The sequence below is a fragment of the Dreissena polymorpha genome, chromosome 12 (assembly GCF_020536995.1).
Source record: "Dreissena polymorpha isolate Duluth1 chromosome 12, UMN_Dpol_1.0, whole genome shotgun sequence".
In the NCBI taxonomy this organism is placed as follows: domain Eukaryota; kingdom Metazoa; phylum Mollusca; class Bivalvia; order Myida; family Dreissenidae; genus Dreissena; species Dreissena polymorpha.
The window spans coordinates 27,963,393-27,983,571 of NC_068366.1; the positions used below are offsets into that span (position 1 = coordinate 27,963,393).

The 20,179-nt window shown below is 34.5% G+C and overlaps 1 protein-coding gene across 6 annotated transcripts in view; it reads right to left on the reverse strand.

Moving 5' to 3' along the window:
• Positions 1 to 3,088: 3,088 nt before the first annotated feature.
• LOC127854259 (mitogen-activated protein kinase kinase kinase 15-like) overlaps positions 3,089 to 20,179 on the reverse strand; it is a 68,779-nt gene continuing 51,688 nt past the window's right edge. For 2 of the 6 annotated variants that reach the window (XM_052389286.1, XM_052389285.1), the window contains exons 27-28: positions 14,407 to 14,424; positions 3,090 to 3,238 (exon numbers count right to left, since the gene is read on the reverse strand). In XM_052389286.1, coding sequence (XP_052245246.1) covers positions 3,139 to 3,238; positions 14,407 to 14,424 — 118 coding nt within the window. In that variant the 3' untranslated portion in view covers positions 3,090 to 3,138. Of the gene's footprint in view, positions 3,239 to 14,406; positions 14,425 to 20,179 lie in introns of all 6 variants that reach the window. The other 4 variants (XM_052389283.1, XM_052389284.1, XM_052389287.1 and 1 more) reach the window with 4 other exon arrangements.

A 20,179-nucleotide genomic window follows, 5' to 3' on the forward strand; every position in this document is an offset into this window, starting at 1 on the left:
CTGCTTTCATGGTATTTTTGTTTTAAAGAAAGTCTTATAGCAAAAATACAGTTCAAGTTGAAGATGAAGTAATTGATTAGCCTGTGAGGAAGTGTTATCCCTGATTGTTCTGTGTAGACTGAACAGACTAATCACAGACAACACTTGCCACACATGCATTTTGTTTTCCCGGAGCATGGCTTATTAATTTCATAAACATGAGAATTGAGCTGGGAAGTGCAGCACACAGTCTGCTCATGTGAGAAGCTTGTGTGTAGCTTGATATGGCAGGCCGATTATTATACTGTGTGTTTTACATGTAGGACATAAATGAACAAAACATTATTTACATATTCATGCAAGCAGCCACATCTCACATTATCTCTTAAAATAAATATCTAAATAGCAACAATAAATCATATATGTTCAAATAAATATCTATCTCATATTTAATCAATCAATAACAGTTCTTGGAAAATTACATGTGTGCTTTAAACAGATAGAAAACTATTTCACATCTTCACGAATTGTGGCTAGAAATGCAATTAATTTCAATTTGGAAGTAACTGACCAAGGGCACACATGATATTGGAATCCCGGTGTAAACCTATTCACCACCACAACTTATAATATGAATTACCTGTGTAAACTAATTCACCACACAACACTTATATTGAATCCTGTGTAAACATATTGATAACTGAACAAAGGGCAAGCAACTTATATGAATCCTGTGTAAACATATTCACAACATTGTAACACAAATCTGGTACTTTGCACCAGTATATGGCATTCTACATGACATATGAATAGTATAGCACCTAGAAGTGGGATTTATTATCATGGAAATGATACAGTGTTAGTCACCAAAATACCAATGCATTCTCAGAAAAAAAATTCCTATGCCAAATTTACTCTTTTTTTACCACTTTATTCTTTATAAAGGAAGGCTTTTTTCAATAAAACTTGTTGAACAACAATTTCTTATATGCCCCAATTATAAAACAAATGTGTCCATAGGACACAAATGTCAACACTTAATGTCAAATAGCTATTTTGACTAAATATCATATTGCTATTTTACTTAATGTCATTTTGTTATATTTACTTGAAGTCATATTTCCTTTTTGACTTAATCAAGTTAATGTCATATTGCTATATCGACTAAATGTCATATTGCAATTTTGACACATCAATATGAATTGATTCATTAACATACTTTACCATTTTAATTCCTATTTTGGAACTCATCATGAAAATTAACTCAAGGGCAGGCCTGAAAAACAAAAATCTATTTTCTCAATATTCATATCAGCAATATTCAAAATCTTCTTGTTTTCCACCATGAGCTTGACCTGTAAGTGAGCAACAATTTGCCAGCAAAATGTCTTTATAAGATGATCATTTGGAATTTTTTGGTCAAAATCCAATCATGCACGATGAAGTTATGATCCTGACACACACATCTACTTTCACTTTATCCATTAAGGAAACGCACACATGTAAAGTACCATCTGGCATATTGACCTTTATGCTACACTTTGTTGAACCTGATATATTGTCTGGATAAAATGACAAGATGAAGAGGAGAAAAATATTGTATTTATTTCAAAATCCTTTCATGTAAGCAAAAGTCATGAGCCAGATAAAAATATCGACAACACATACACAAGAAAAGGGTAAACACTAGATGTCAATTTGCTATGCTAATAAGGGATAAACCACTTATACTTTCACATCAATACAGAGGCCTTAAACCAAAGGAAACTTCCAGTGCCATAGAGGGTCTCAGGAGACTGACTTTGTAAGCAAAAGGAGTCCAAGTGCTTACATATTTCTTTACCTGGTAATAATCTAAAACTTAATGAGTACAGTACATCTGGGTTAATTTTGGTAGAACTGCTACACCCTGCGAGTAAATAGTACAAAACTATTAAAAAGAGTGATTAATCAAGTGCTCTACAGAAAAACAAGTATTAGCAAACCACCGTGTCATCCCTTCCCTTGGAGAGTGATAAATCAAGTGGTCTACTGATAAAACAGCATTTTCTTTAGTGAACCACCATGTTGTCTCCACCACTCTGGGAGAGTGATTAATCAAGTGGCCTACTGATAAACCAGCATTAGCCAACCACCCTGTCGTCTCCCCCCTCTGGAAGAGTGATTAATCAAGTGGCCTGCTGATATATATCATCAGTGAACCACCCTTTCATCCCCCTCTGGAAGAGTGATTAATCAAGTGGCCTACTGATAAACCATCATAAGTGAACCACCCTTTCATCCCCCCCTCTGGAAGAGTGATTATCAAGTGGTCTACTGATAAACCAGTATTAGTGAACCACCCTCTCACCCCCCTCTAGGAGAGTGATTAATCAAGTGGTCTATTGATAACCAGCATTAGCAAAACACCCTGTCATCCCCCCTGTCTAGGAGTGATTAATCAAGTGGTCTACTGATAAGCCAGTATAAGCAAACCAGCCTTTCATCTCCACTCCCCTGTGGAAGGGATTAATAAAAACACAAGTGATTTAAAACTACTTCTTTACCAGAGGGTCAGATCTAGTTGATGCACTATGAACTATGAATGATCAGATATGTCTAAATTTTATATAAATATTTATAAAATAGCTGAGTATAATATCAATACAACTTTGACTAGCTAACTTTGCAAATACATATGCGCATTGTGTAAAAAGCCTTTAGCCAACAGTCTCAGACAGCTGGACACAAGCTACAAAGGGTTAGGTAGTGTCTTATCTTTAAACTGTAAGGTTGGGGATTGAATGGCTGGAAGATTGAAATGGTGTTATAGATGTAACCTTTACAAAAATACTGTAGTAAAAGCCCTTATGATATTAATATAGCACTTAATGGAAAAAGATCACCAAGTCTAGAGTCAGACAAAATGTTAAATACATTTAATATATAACATTATTCATACAGGTTAGTGTTGTTTTTGTAAGTAATAGAAATTTGCTGCGACTTTGAAATAACATTTCATACACGATTACATTTTATACCTTATGTAAAATAAAAAATTACATTTCATACCTTATGTAAATAGAAAATTATATCTCATAAATTATGTAAAATTGAAAATTACATTGCATACACTATGTACAATTCAAATGTCAATGGAAGTTGCACAAGAACACCCCACTACTTATTGAGCACCAGCCTACAATACTCATGCATACAAGAGGGTGGGTGGGAGAGGAAATACCTGCGAGAGTTGTGGTCCGCCTGGTCCTGTACAACCCTTTAACAGAATGAGTACACAGCATCAAGAGCATGTGAGAGGAGGTCTCACAGAACAGGGCTGCAATAAGCATTGCTGATAAACCCCTAAACACATGCAGAGACAAAGTAGAGACCGAAGTTGAGCATGGCAACAGGTTTGTTTCACAGAATTTCATATTTGTATGCGTGTCACCCCTGTTTTAAACAATCAACTAGATGCCCCTCCAATCTATAACCGCTGGATCAAAGTCTGACTTTTAAGATGCTTGGCTAGGTTCTTATAATTCAGTGTTCATGTTATGTGACACAAATGGTTTTAAAAGATTCACAGCGTAAGTGCTTAATATTTTTCATATAAATAAATTATTATCACAAACTGCTTATAATTTTAAGTATATTTCAGTTAATTTGCTCCATTTTATTGGGCATTTTTGCTTGTTGTTGTTGTTGTTTTAGTGACACAATGTGTGTGTTTTTCTAAGTTTATACATTCCTATAGGGTCTGAGGCTGCATTATGTGGACCAGGAATGTCTCCCGGCATGTCTATCTTATTATCTTGCTAGACTCACAAAAGTTAGAAAAAATAAATAATTATAAAGTCATTATAATTATAATTGTTATTTCAATTTTTTAATTTGTTTAGTTATAATTTCAATGTGGTCTTGTGTTGTAGAAGGAAACCAGGGTACCCGAGGCAACCCAACCTGTCCTGTTTGATGACCACCAACCAAACTCTCGTGTTATGCAAGTGTTCAATATTGTCAATTTCAGCAAATAAATAATAGATGCCTTACTGTCAACATCACCAATAAAGTTCCTAGAGTTTGTTATTCCAGCCCCATTAAAAAGTATCACTTGAGGTAGTTGATTATGGAATACATGTGAAATGGCCTTTACTAAACATGCAAGACATTGACAGATTGCTCAAAATTGCCATTATAAGTTGTTTATAAACATGTACAGTATTTGTAAAAGCATTAGAAGAGTAAGTGATACAGAAAATAACACAAACTTAACGCAACATAAAATTTATCAATAAAAGCCTTATTTATTGCAATGTATTTAAAAGAAGCTATGATCTACGCCCTGTATAAGGCTATTGTCAGAAAATTCCTCACTGTAAATATTAGCAAGAGATTCTAGAAATAAGAAAACCTGACAATGAAATTTTCAGATACATACACAATTAAGGAGGTAATCACTTGATAGTCAAGATGGCGACGTCCATGCCGAGACATTATTTTTCGCCCTTGTATACCCTTTATTTCTTTTGTTAAATTTTAAAATAACGCTCACTTTCCAGCCATAATAGAAAAACGGTGATTAGGTATTTTTTGTAATAAAATTGGCTTTATAACTCTACTTTATTCGCCGCAAATTTTCTTAGTTGAGCTATAATTAGGTCATCCTGCTAAGAAATTTTGCAGGAAGTAAAGTCGAAATATAGAGCGAATATTTATACGAAATAAACTCTAGTAACTATCTTGCTGATATGGCTTGAAAGTGAGCGGCATTTAAAAAATTAATACAAGTAATAAAGGGTAAAAAACAGCGAAAAATACTTGCCTCGGCATGGACATCGCCCATCTTGACCATCACGTGATTACCACCTCTGTACAGGACATATTGATACCTAATTTTATAATTGCACAGCACGTAAGAAGATTTTAACAGTTTAATGATGATCGGTCTGTGATCAATTTGAATATCTGGTATATAAATGAAAACTACTGGGTCAAATGGGTTAAAAACCGACACCCAGTAATACAGCATCACTTTCAATTTGAAAACACCATAATAAGCAAGGTTGACAGATCTCTGAATAAACATAACTATAATTTGACTATCAATACAGACACATGCAATCAACATGTTAATTTAACAATCTACAATTCATCTAAATTGCAAAGTCTGTTATAACAAGCACTTTAAGTTTTCATACCACTGTTACTTTTCAATTGCTGATCTTTTCAAGACAAATTGCCAATTTAAATAACTTTTGAAATGTGAAATCACAATGCATAACATAATGTGTGGTGACATAATTGCTCAATAATTTTGGGGGCAACAGAAAATACTTATACAGATACTTATGACTGTTATCCGTCACAAGTCGAAAAAGTATGAAACAAGTCAATTAAAAGACTTGGTAATTAACACATTCTGCGCTGTAAAGCACACAGATTATAAATGGTATTTTGCACACCACTTTTGTCTAAATGCACTTGTTAATATGTACATTTAGTAAGAGAAAAATAACGATTATCTTATTTTGGTCTATAAGGTTATATAAATTATTTTAACACGCTGATGGTACCAGCTAAAGTCATGACTTGATGAAACTAAGTAGCCAACAATTACAAAGTAATAAATACCACACATAAAACATCTTCCTACAATTGTTTCAAAGGTGCATTTTTTGGCTTATTATATCTCTTTCAAAAATTAAGAAATTCTAAATTAAAGGTGCATAGCTTTATAAAGTTTTAACATAGGACATAACAATTTGCACATGAACAACTTCACGTCATAAGAAACCATGATAACATGTTGAACATTGAATAGTGCAGGTGTATGCTTTGAATAAGTTTGTGTCTTCGCACAGACAGACAGACATACACCAGATTCCAATATAGCCCCCTTTTCTTGATAAATTGGGGGTTATTAAGTATAAAACGTTTGTTTAAAATCAAAGACATGTTACAGCATCTTATGGTAAAGAACTAGAATATGATTGGATAATTCTGCATGTGTTTTCTCAAAGCTGAAATAAATTCTCATTTTGGAATTGTGGCATGTTAATTAACAAGACGGCCTGAAAGGCCCAAAGTCGCTTACCTGAAGTATTAAGGAACTGACCTGTTCTGTGCAGCCCAAGATGTCAACTTTCATGAAGAGTGAACAATAAATGAACTTGAACTTACAGAGTTCTACCAAGGTTTTACTTTAGCCATATGAGGATAAATTTCCTGCTCCCTGGCGGCCACGCATTCCAACAGACCGGAACCATTTTCAAACACAACCAAGATGTAATTAGAACAAAATGCTCAGACCAAGTCTTATGAACACTGAACTATTAATGTGACTTTTAGAGTGTTAAAAAGTTTTCACCAAATCCATATTAGGAAAAATGCCCCATCCATGTTTTTCAACCAATCAGAACCATTTTCGAACGTGTCCAAGATATCATTGGGACAAATCTTCTGATCAAGTTTCATGAAGACTGTTAACAAGGTTTTACTAAAGCCATATAAAATAATAAGAAAAAAAACTACTACTTCTTGTGCCCATATTATCAACCAACCGGAACCATTTTTGAACTTGTCCAAGATATAATTGAGACAAATCTTCTGACCTAATTTCATGAAGATTGGACAATAAATGTGACCTCTAGAGTGTTAACATATTTTTACTACAGCCATATAAGGAAAAAAAAACGCCCTGCCCCCTGAAGCCCATGATTTTCAACCAACTGGAACCAATTTCAAACTGGTGCAAGCTTTCATTGGCACAAATGTTCTGACCAAATTTTCATGAAGATCAGACAATAAATGTGGCCTTTTGAGTGTTAACGAGTCAAGTGTTGACGCTGCACAACTCATGACGCTCGACGACAAAAGGTGCTCACAAAAGCTCACCATGAGCGACCTAGTGACTTCAAAATCAATAGGGGTCATCTGCGAGTCATGATCAATGTACCTATGAAGTTTCATTATCCTAGGCCCAAGCGTTCTTGAGTTATCATCTGACAACCACCTGGTGGACGGACCGACCGACCGACCGACAGACAGACAGACCGACATGAGCAAAGCAATATACCCCCTCTTCTTCGAAGGGGGGCATAAATATTTATTATATAAATTGTGTGAAGTTATACAATTACCAGTGTACTTCACATGCCAAAATAAAGATATTGCTTGTTTCCCTTCTTGAAGGGTTGTTCAGTAAGTTGGACTTCTATTTTTGTTATAAAATTTTAAAATACATTAAAAATAAATTGCTATATTTTTGTCCATTTTCAAAGTAAAAGTATTATGTTCAATATTAACTTAGAAAAGTTTTTTTAATAAAATTGATGCTGTATTCTAATGCTGTTTTCATAAAGCTGTATTTTATTGTTGTTAAAGTATACATCCAAATAAAATAAATAACATGATATTGGGTGAATTCTATTCAAATACATTTACCATTGACAATAAAATGAGAAGCTGTCACAGAAAGTGTATCCAACACCGCGGGAGCAATATTGATGAAAGGGTATAAAATTAAAGACAAATCACGCCTTAAAAAATGAAGGAATCACAAAACCTTGATAGTACAAAATAAAATTTGCATGCAAAAAGTACAAGGAATTGAAATATAAAGCTTTTAACGGTAATTTTAAACAAAGCTCAATGACTCCTTAAAAATAAAGCAATTGCAAATCCTTGACAACACGCCCTGTACCGGTAGCACTCGGGGGATGATTATGTGGCCTTGATCATCTAGCCGAAGATGTTATCCTATGCAAGAAAGTTACATCAGCCTGCCCACGTAACATACACTTATCGAATACCACAAATGTTTACTTTGTTGAAAACCTGGTTAAATACTAAATGTTTGGGGTTGTGGCAATTTCAGTGTGTTGAACACAGGAGGGGAAACAATTTTTTTCATATATTTCAAGCCTCATCAAAATAGAGTTCACATGTTATTGTGTTTTATTTCACATATTAATTATTGCACAATGTCCAGGTCATTGTCATCACATTTCATATACTCCTAGTATCATTGCAGAGAATAGTAGAAAATTCATATGAGGCATCAATTTATTTGCAAACCATTTGTTATTTCCAATTTCTTGGATAGTGTAACTGTTAAATGTGTCAAATAAGATGAATGATTAATGAACTACTGTGAATGAGAGATACTGCAAGCCTATATGTCTCCAATAAGATGCATGCTTAATGAACTACTGTAAATGAGACTGCAAGCCTATATATCTCTAATAAGATGCATGTTTATTGAACTACTGTACATGAGACTGCAAGCCTATATGTCTCTAGTAAGATGCATGTTTATTGAACCACTGTAAATGAGACTGCAAGCCTATATGTCTCTAATAAGATGCATGTTTATTGAACCGCTGTAAATGAGATTGCAAGTTTATATGTCTCCAATAAGATGCATGTTTATTGAACTACTGTAAATGAGACTGCAAGCCTATATGTCTCTAATAAGATGCATGTTTATTGAACTACTGTAAATGAGACTGCAAGCCTTTATGTCTCTAATAAGATGCATGTTTATTGAACCACTGTAAATGAGATTGCAAGTATATATGTCTCCAATAAGATGCATGTTTATTGAACTACTGTAAATGAGACTGCAAGCCTATATGTCTCTAATAAGATTCGTGTTTATTGAACCACTGTAAATGAGACTGCAAGCCTATATGTCTCCATTAAGATGCATGTTTATTGAACTACTGTAAATGAGACTACAAACCTATATGTCTCCAATAAGATGCATGTTAATTGAACTACTGTAAATGAGATTGCAATCCTAGGTGTCTCCAATAAGATGCATGTTTATTGAACTACTGTACATGAGACTGTAAGCCTATATGTCTCTAATACGATGCATGTTTATTGAACTACTGTAAATTAGAAAGTCTGCAAGCCTATATGTCTCTAATAAGATGCATGTTTAATGAAATACTGTAAATGGGATTGCAATCCTTGGTGTCTCCAATAAGATGCATGTTTATTGAACTACTGTACATGAGACTGCAAGCCTATATGTCTCTAATAAGATGCATGTTTATTGAACTACTGTAAATGAGACTGCAAGCCTCTATGTCTCTAATAAGATGCATGTTTATTGAACTACTGTAATTTGTTAATAAGACTGCAAGCCTATATGTCTCTAATAAGATGCATGTTTATTGAACTACTGTAAATGAGAAAGTCTGCAAGCCTATATGTCTCTAATAAGATGCATGTTTAATGAACTACTGTAAATAAGATTGCAATCCTAAGTATCTCCAATAAGATGCATGTTTATTGAACTACTGTACATGAGACTGCAAGCCTATATGTCTCTAATAAGATGCATGTTTATTGAACTACTGTAAATGAGACTGCAAGCCTCTATGTCTCTAATAAGATGCATGTTTATTGAACTACTGTAATTTGTTAATAAAACTGCAAGCCTATATGTCTCTAATAAGATGCATGTTTATTGAACTACTGTAAATGAGAAAGTCTGCAAGCCTATATGTCTCTAATAAGATTCATTTTTAATGAACTACTGTAAATAAGATTGCAATCCTAGGTATCTCCAATAAGATGCATGTTTATTGAACTACTGTACATGAGACTGCAAGCCTATATGTCTCTAATAAGATGCATGTTTATTGAACCACTGTAAATGAGACTGCAAGCCTTTATTTCTCTTATAAGATGCATGTTTATTGAACCCCTGTAAATGAGATTGCAAGTATATATGTCTCCAATAATATGCATGTTTATTGAACTACTGTACATGAGACTGCAAGCCTATATGTCCCTAATAAGATGCATGTTTATTGAACTACTGTAAATGAGACTTCAAGCCTATATGTCTCTAATAAGATGCATGTTTATTGAACCACTGTAAATGAGATTGCAAGTATATATGTCTCCAATAAGATGCATGTTTATTGAACTACTGTAAATGAGACTGCAAGCCTATATGTCTCTAATAAGATGCATGTTTATTGAACTACTGTAAATGAGACTGCAAGCCTATATGTCTCTAATAAGATGCATGTTTAATGAACTACTGTAAATGAGATTGCAATCCTAGGTGTCTCCAATAAGATGCATGTTTATTGAACTACTGTACATGAGACTGCAAGCCTATATGTCTCTAATAAAATGCATGTTTATTGAACTACTGTAAATGAGACTGCAAGACTTTATGTCTCCAATAAGATGCATGTTTGATGAACTACTGTAAATGAGATTGCAATCCTAGGTGTCTCCAATAAGATGCATGTTTATTGAACTACTGTACATGAGACTGCAAGCCTATATGTCTCTAATAAGATGCATGTTTATTGAACTTCTGTAAATGAGACTGCAAGCCTGTATGTCTCTAATAAGATGCATGTTAATTGAACTACTGTAATTTGTTAATTAGACTGCAAGCCTATATATGTCTCCAATAAGATGCATGTTTATTGAACTACTGTAAATGAGAAAGTCTGCAAGCCTATATGTCTCTAATAAGATGCATGTTTATTGAACTTCTATAAATGAGACTGCAAGCCTGTATGTCTCTAATAAGATGCATGTTAATTGAACTACTGTAATTTGTTAATTAGACTGCAAGCCTATATATGTCTCCAATAAGATGCATGTTTATTGAACTACTGTAAATGAGAAAGTCTGCAAGCCTATATGTCTCTAATAAGATGCATGTTTATTGAACTTCTATAAATGAGACTGTAAGCCTATATGTCTCCAATAAGATGCATGTTTATTGAACCGCTGTAAATGAGATTGCAAGTATATATGTCTCCAATAAGATGCATGTTTATTGAACTACTGTAAATAAGACTACAAGCCTATATGTCTCCAATAAGATGCATGTTTAATGGACTACTGTAAATGAGACTGCAAGCCTATATGTCTCTAATAAGATTCATGTTTATTGAACCACTGTAAATGAGATTGCAAGTATATATGTCTCCAATAAGATGCATGTTTATTGAACTACTGTAAATGAGACTGCAAGCCTATATGTCTCCAATAAGATGCATGTTTATTGAACTACTGTAAATGAGACTACAAGCCTATATGTCTCTAATAAGATGCATGTTAATTGAACTACTGTAAATGAGATTGCAATCCTAGGTGTCTCCAATAAGATGCATGTTTATTGAACTACTGTACATGAGACTGTAAGCCTATATGTCTCTAATACGATGCATGTTTATTGAACTACTGTAAATGAGAAAGTCTGCAAGCCTATATGTCTCTAATAAGATGCATGTTTAATGAACTACTGTAAATGAGATTGCAATCCTTGGTGTCTCCATTAAGATGCATGTTTATTGAACTACTGTACATGAGACTGCAAGCCTATATGTCTCTAATAAGATGCATGTTTATTGAACTACTGTAAATGAGACTGCAAGCCTATATGTCTCTAATAAGATGCATGTTTATTGAACTACTGTAATTTGTTAATTAGACTGCAAGCCTATATGTCTCTAATAAGATGCATGTTTATTGAACTACTGTAAATGAAAAAGTCTGCAAGCCTATATGTCTCTAATAAGATTCATTTTTAATGAACTACTGTTAATAAGATTGCAATCCTAGGTATCTCCAATAAGATGCATGTTTATTGAACTACTGTACATGAGACTGCAAGCCTATATGTCTCTAATAAGATGCATGTTTATTGAACCACTGTAAATGAGACTGCAAGCCTTTATTTCTCTTATAAGATGCATGTTTATTGAACCCCTGTAAATGAGATTGCAAGTATATATGTCTCCAATAATATGCATGTTTATTGAACTACTGTACATGAGACTGCAAGCCTATATGTCCCTAATAAGATGCATGTTTATTGAACCACTGTAAATGAGACTGCAAGCCTATATGTCTCTAATAAGATGCATGTTTATTGAACCACTGTAAATGAGATTGCAAGTATATATGTCTCCAATAAGATGCATGTTTATTGAACTACTGTAAATGAGACTGCAAGCCTATATGTCTCTAATAAGATGCATGTTTATTGAACTACTGTAAATGAGACTGCAAGCCTATTTGTCTCTAATAAGATGCATGTTTAATGAACTACTGTAAATGAGATTGCAATCCTAGGTGTCTCCAATAAGATGCATGTTTATTGAACTACTGTACATGAGACTGCAAGCCTATATGTCTCTAATAAAATGCATGTTTATTGAACTACTGTAAATGAGACTGCAAGACTATATGTCTCCAATAAGATGCATGTTTGATGAAATACTGTAAATGAGATTGCAATCCTAGGTGTCTCCAATAAGATGCATGTTTATTGAACTACTGTACATGAGACTGAAAGCCTATATGTCTCTAATAAGATGCATGTTTATTGAACTTCTGTAAATGAGACTGCAAGCCTGTATGTCTCTAATAAGATGCATGTTAATTGAACTACTGTAATTTGTTAATTAGACTGCAAGCCTATATATGTCTCCAATAAGATGCATGTTTATTGAACTACTGTAAATGAGAAAGTCTGCAAGCCTATATGTCTCCAATAAGATGCATGTTTAATGAACTACTGTAAATGAGACTGTAAGCCTATATGTCTCCAATAAGATGCATGTTTAATGAACTTCTGTACATGAGACTGCAAGCCTATATGTCTCTAATAAGATGCATGTTTAATGACTACTGTAAATAAGACTACAAGCCTATATGTCTCCAATAAGATGCATGTTTAATGGACTACTTTAAATGAGACTGCAAGCCTATATGTCTCCAATAAGATTCGTGTTTAATGGACTAATTGAATGAGACTGCAAGCCTATATGTCTCCAATAAGTGCATATTTAATGGACTGCTGTAAATGAGAATGCAAGCCTATATGTCTGCAATTAGATGCATGTTTAATTGACTTCTGTAAATGAGACTGCAAGCCTATATGTCTCCAATAAGTGCATATTTAATGGACTACTTTAAATGAGACTGCAAGTCTATATGTCTCCAATAAGATTCATGTTTAATGAACTACTTTAAATGAGACTGTAAGCCTATATGTTTCCAATAAGTGCATATTTAATGGACTACTGTAAATGAGAATGCAAGCCTTTATGTCTCCAATCAGATGCATATTTAATTGACTTCTGTAAATGAGACTGCAAGCCTATATGTCTCCAATAAGTGCATATTTAATGGACTACTGTGAATGAGAGAGACTGCAAGCCTTTATGTCCCCAAAAAGATACATGTTTAATGGGCTACTGTAAATAAGACTGCAAGCCTATATGTCTCCAATAAGTGCATATTTAATGGACTACTGTGAATGAGAGAGACTGCAAGCCTTTATGTCCCCAATTAGATGCATGTTTAATGGACTTCTGTAAATGAGACTGCAAGCCTAGATGTCTTCAATTAGATGCATGTTTAATGGACTACTGTAAATGAGACTGCAAGCCTATATGTCTCCAATAAGATGCATGTTTAATGGACTACTGTAAATGAGACTGCAAGCCTATATGTCTCCAATAAGATGCATGTTTAATGGACTACTGTAAATGAGACTGCAAGCCTATATGTCTCCAATAAGATGCATGTTTAATGGACTACTTTAAATGAGAATGCAAGCATATATGTCTTCAATAAGATGCATGTTAATAAATTACTGTAACTGAGACTGCAAGCTAATATGTCTCCAATAAGATTCATGTTTAATGGAAAACTGTAAATGAGAATGCAAGACTATATGTCTCCAATAAGATGCATGTTAAATGAACTAATGTAAATGAGACTGAAAGTCTATATTTTTTCAATAAGATTCATGTTTAATGAACTACTGTAAATTAGACTGCAAGCCTATATGTCTCCAATAAGATGCATGTTTAATGACTACTATAAATTAGACTGCAAGCCTATATGTCTCCAATAAGATGCATGTTTAATGACTACTGTAAATTAGACTGCAAGCCTATATGTCTCCAATAAGATGCATGTTTAATGACTACTGTAAATAAGACTGCAAGCCTATATGTCTCCAATAAGATGCATGTTTAATGAACTACTGTTAATGAGACTGCAAGCCTATATGTCTCCAATAAGATGCATGTTTATTGAACCACTGTAAATGAGACTGCAAGCCTATATGTCTCCAATAAGATGCATGTTTAATGAACTACTGTAAATGAGACTGAAAGCCAATATGTCTCCGATAAGATGCATGTTTAATTAACCTCTGTAAATGAGACTGCAATCCTAGGTGTCTCCAATAAGATGCATGCTTTAAGGACTACTGTAAATTAGAGACTGCAAGCATTCATGTATCCAATAAGATGCATGTTTTATGCTGTAAATAAGTGAGACTGCTAGCAAATATTTCTCCAATAAGATACATGTTTAATTGAGCTCTGTAAATGAGATTACATGTGAGTCTGCAAGCTGTCACATGAAAGGTATACATACCCTCTTTGCAGGATCCTTCTGTCATAAACACAACACATCATTATATATAAAAGCAAACTATGCTATGTAAATATAAACTTCTAAGACTAATTTTTTTAAAATAATGTTTCATTTTTTTAAGTAAAACTTAAATTATACATTATGAGCAAATTCATCAAGATATGACATTTCAGAAATACACAAAAAAATAACCTAATTCCCTGTATCTTTTAATAAATGCATGGTTAACAAGGGTTTGACAGAATTGCAAGCAATACAGGAGTCCCCTCCAAAAAATGAATGTGTATTCATTAAAACTGCCTTAATGTGTGCCTATGTTTGGTTGGATAATAAAATAAAATGTCCATTTTTCACAACATTATTTGGATTTGTTTTTTTTATAATAATGAGCAGATGTTTGACCTTTGGGGAAAAATGTATTCAATTACTCTTCATGCATTGTGGAAGCTTTCTGATTATATCGAAAGTACATTTTAAGGAATTTTCTAATAACAATCACTTTGCATTGACTCCAGGGACAAATTAAGTGTCCAGTTCTAACTTTTAACATGTTTACCAAGCTTGATAATCATATCTTCCATACTTATTCATTTGTTTCAATTTTGTGGATGGACAGATGGATGAGCACAGGAAGGAAATGACAGATCATACAATTACAAACCAATAGCACAATGTGTGCACCTAGTTTAATTATTCTTAATAGTAATTATCTTGTGTACTTGTTGAAGGTCTTATAATATTCATTTTTGTGCATCAACACCACTTGTTAACTCTTTCAGTTCTGGAACCAAATTTTGAAGGCCTTTGAAAACAGTTTGGATCCAAACTGTGTGCTATTCTGTAGTATTCTTTTAAAAAAATCGAAGAAAATGCTAATTTTAGAAATTCAGCAGACAACGTTTTAGCAGATAACAAATTTCCCAGCATGCAAAGGGTTAAGCATGATCCTTACATTAATTTACATGTGACTTTTATCCAATAATATTTAGCACTTATAAACACAAGATCCAGTTTTGAGGATGGACATGGCTACAGATGAACAAGAAGGATGGACAAAGGGCAAACCTCTAGCCCCCTTCGGTGAAACACCTATAGAGCAAAAATAACTAGATATAAAACTGAATATGGAGGTACCCCAATAGAGCATGCTCACAGAATAGTTGACTGGTATAGGAAAGGGAAAGTTAAGAAATTTACAACTGATGTGCAAATAAACCAACCATTATTAATGTAAAGTGTATTGTATCTGAAAACCCAGATGACTAGAAACATCAATACCAGGTATACATGCAAAATCCAAATGCTGCATAACCTTATCCTCAACTTCGGAATGCTATTCAGCAAATTAAAATATGCCTATTTTCAAAAACAAGCATTAAACAAAAACTAATTTGACAATATTCTTATTCTGTATAGCTTGCAAACTATGTGGAGATAATGTTTTATTTAGACCCATTATACCTTTAATGTCATTTCATATCAAACATCAAAAGCAATGTTTGACCTACGCACATATAAAAGCAGGCAACACTACTGCCAGATACAGGATAAGTTTGTGTGCCACAGAAGTACACTCAGGTGAACATAACCTGTGAAATATGTTTTACCAGGTTCACTGTCAGTTAACACATGTCACTTTAGACATGGTTAACCAAATTCGTTGTTAATTTACACATGTCAATGAACGCATCTTTTACCAGCTCCATTGTCAGTAAATACATGTTTTACCAGGTCGATTGTCAGTTAAAACACGTTTTGCCAGGTCCACTTAACACATGTCAGATAACACATGTTTTACCATCATTGTCAGTTATTACAGTTTACACAAGGTTAACAGTAAGTTAACACTAGAGCTGTATCAGTTCGGATCGATGCATCGAAAAACCGGTTCAATGCCGCCGATTCGATCTCAAAACCAATACTGCCAATTTCGATTCAATTCACTGCAATCCCGATTGATCCGCATTTTAAACCTTACTTTCCAAATCCATCGTCTAAACATTCTTGTCATTTGTAATACGTCATGTGATTGGTCAATAGCCAATATGGCATTCAATAAATGGATGAATAACATGCTGAGCATAACATCAGCTTGTAAAATAGCTTCTTCACTCAAGCCGAAAGACGCACCGTCAAAATTAAAATAAAAAGTACGGGAACATTTCCCAGAAGTAGTCTATATACTTACATGTTTTTTCCGTTAAATACATGTGATATATTATTGTGCATTTTATGTTATTTAAGAATAACTCAACAGGAAGTTATGTTCAACAAATTTGTAACTTATAAAACAATGTAACGTATTTAAATTGTATTTAACACTTAAAATGTACAATATAATAAGTTAACAAGAGTTCCGCGGTCGGAGATGACCGCATTGAAGCCGGATTTTTGATTTAAATGACAGGAAAGTACCTTTCGTGTTTTTGTCAATGCAATACTTAAATTACTGAAATATTGTTCAAAGGTCAAAATGAAATGTAAGTACTTTTCAAGGCATGAGCAAACCTTGTGTTAACTTTGGTATGCTTGTACCTAGAGTCTTCAAACTTGACATAAAGGTTGGCCAGTACTAGAAGATCACCACTGCTCATTTCAATGTCATTCATTTGAAGGTCAAGGTCACTGTGACCTTCAATGTTAAAATGTTAAAATTGTTATAACTTTGGTATGCTTGGACCTAGAATCTCAAAACATAACATGGAATAAGAACTTTAACATTTTTACCTACCAAAGTTATAAGAACTTTAACATTTTTACATTCAAGGTCACAGTGACCTTGACCTTAGAATGAATGACCTTGAAATGACCAGTGGTCATCTAAGTGTGCTTGCAAACCTTCATGTCAAGTTTGAAGACTCTATGTCCAAGCATACCAAAGTTATAACAATTTTAACATTTTAACATTTAAGGTCACAGTGACCTTGACCTTCAAATGAATGACATTGAAATGACCAGTGGTCATCTTCTAGTACTGGCCAATCTTTATTTCAAGTTTGAAGACTCTAGGTACAAGCATACCAAAGTTATAACATGAAATAAGAACTTTAACATTTTTACATTCAAGGTCACAGTGACCTTGACCTTCAAATGAATGACCTTGAAATGTCCAGTGGTTACTTATTAGTTCTGGCCAACCTTCATGTCAAGTTTCAAGACTCTAGGTCCAAGCATACCAAAGTTATAACAACTTTAACATTTTTATATTGAAGGTCACAGTGACCTTCACCTTCAAATGAATGACCTTGAAATGACCAGTGGTCATCTGTTAATCCTGGCCAACCTTCATGTCAAGTTTGAAGACTCTAGGTCCAAGCATACCAAAGTTATACCATGAAATAAGAACTTTAACATTTTTACATTCAAGGTCACAGTGACCTTGACCTTCAAATGAATGACCTTGAAATGACCAGTGGTTACTAACTAGTTATGGCCAACCTTCAAGTCAAGTTTCAAGACTCTAGGTCCAAGCATACCAAAGTTATAAGAACTTTAACATTTTTTATATTGAAGGTCACAGTGACCTTGACCTTCAAATGAATGACCTTGAAATGACCAGTGGTCATCTGTTAATCCTGGCCAACCTTCATGTCAAGTTTGAAGACTCTAGGTCCAAGCATACCAAAGTTATACCATGAAATAAGAACTTTAACATTTTCGAGCACGCCGCCACCCCGCCCGCCCGCCCGCCCCCCCCGCCCGCCCGACAACATCAATCTATAAGCCGAGATTTTTTCGAAAAAAATCCGGCTAATAACAAGTACAAAACATATTAATTCATTTTCTAGACAAACCAAACATAAAATAGTTTGCAAAATAAGGAAATAAGCAGCGAATAGTTTCACTTGAATCAAATCGAAAATAATCGAATCAGACCAGTTAGTATCGAAATCGAATCGAATCGAATGATGGGTGAAACGTTACAGCTCTAGTTAACACATATTTTACCAGGTCAACTGTCAGTTAACATACATGTATGTTTTACCAGATCCATTATCAATAGACACATATTTTACCACGTCAACTGTCAGTTAACAAATGTTTTACCAGGTAAATCACCAGTTATCACATGTTTCATCAGGTCCACTGTTAGTAAACTTATGTTTTACCCGGTTCACCCTCAATTTATACATGTTCTACAAAGTTTGTTGTCAGTGAACACACGTTTTCACAGGTGAACAGTCAGTGAACACATGTTTGACAAGGTCAGTTATCAACTAGAAATGGCAGGGCAGAGGCCAACGCGTATCCCCACGCCGCATGTTTGACCCAGGGGCGCCCAAGGGTTGGTAATGGGACCATGCATAGTTGAGATTGACCGTATTGTCATAAGAGAAGTTCAGTATCAATTAGAAGTGAATCGGTGTAGAAATGAAGAAGTTAAGTAAAAGGCAATTTTGGGTGGGTGTGGCCTATTTGGGCGGGGTGCCCCAGGGTTGGTAATGGGGCTATGCATAGTTGAGATTGACTGTATTGTCATAAGAATTGTTCAGTATCAATTAGAAGTGAATCGGTGTAGAAATGAAGAAATTATAATTAAAGGCAATTTTGTGTGGGTGTGACCTATTTTGGCGGGGCGCCCCAGGGTTGGTAATTGGGCCATGCATAGTTGAGATTGACCGTATTGTCATAAGAGAAGTTCAGTATCAGTTAGAAGTGAATCTCTGTAGAAATGAAGAAGTTATAGTAAAAGGCAATTTTGGGTGGGTGTTGCCTATGTGGGTGGGGCGCCTCAGGGTTGGTAATGGGGCCATGCATAGTTGAGATTGACCGTATTGTCATGCATAGTTGAGATTGACCGTATTGTCATAAGAAAATTTCAGTATCAATTTGAAGTGAATCGGTGTAGAAATGAAGAAATTATAGTAAAAGGCAATTTTGGGTGGGTGTGGTCTATGTGGGCAGGGCGCCCCAGGGTTGTTAATGCGGCCATGCATAGTTGAGATTGACCGTATTGTCATTAGAGAGGTTCAGTATCAATTTGAAGTAAATCGGTGCAGAAATCAAGAAGTTAATGTAAAATAACATAAAATATGAGTGAAAATCTCTGACCCGGCCCCGCCCCAACCCCCATAACTTTTGACCCAGGGGTCAGATCAAAATTCCAAATAGTGCAGGGTTGCACATATGCTAATAGATACCATGTGTGTTAGTTTTAAGGTTCTAGTGCTTATAGTGTAGGAGGAGATAGTGGCAATGACGGACAGACGGACGGACGGACAAACCGACGGCGGAGATAAAATGCTTTAAAAATGCGTGGGGATAATGAACTCATGCTTTACCAAGTCCATTGTCAGTGTACACATTATTACACCAGGTATGTCACACAAGGCCTAGCTCTCTGAATGGCCACACACAACAATCTGAATCCTATTCCCTTATAAGACCATTAAGAGCTCCACTGTACTTGCAACCATGTCCTGCAATTTTGTGGGGATTGCAAAAACAATAATGTGAACGCCTAATATAAAAAATGTTGTTAAAGAGACTGTAAAAAAACACCAATGAACCAGAATAGCCAAGCAGTGTGGCACTAATGAGAAACTAATGAACTGATGAACAGCTCAAAAAATGTATACAGATTGACATAACATTTAACAGTATATACATCCATAAAGATGTAGCTTGCCTATTGTATGAAATATATATAATGAAATGTATACGTGTTTGTGCTGCAAACATGCTTCAAACACTGTTCATGATATGCCTAAAAAACCTCCACTTTCAAACAACCACTTACCAATCGATAAACAGTTGGTTGGTACAAATACCC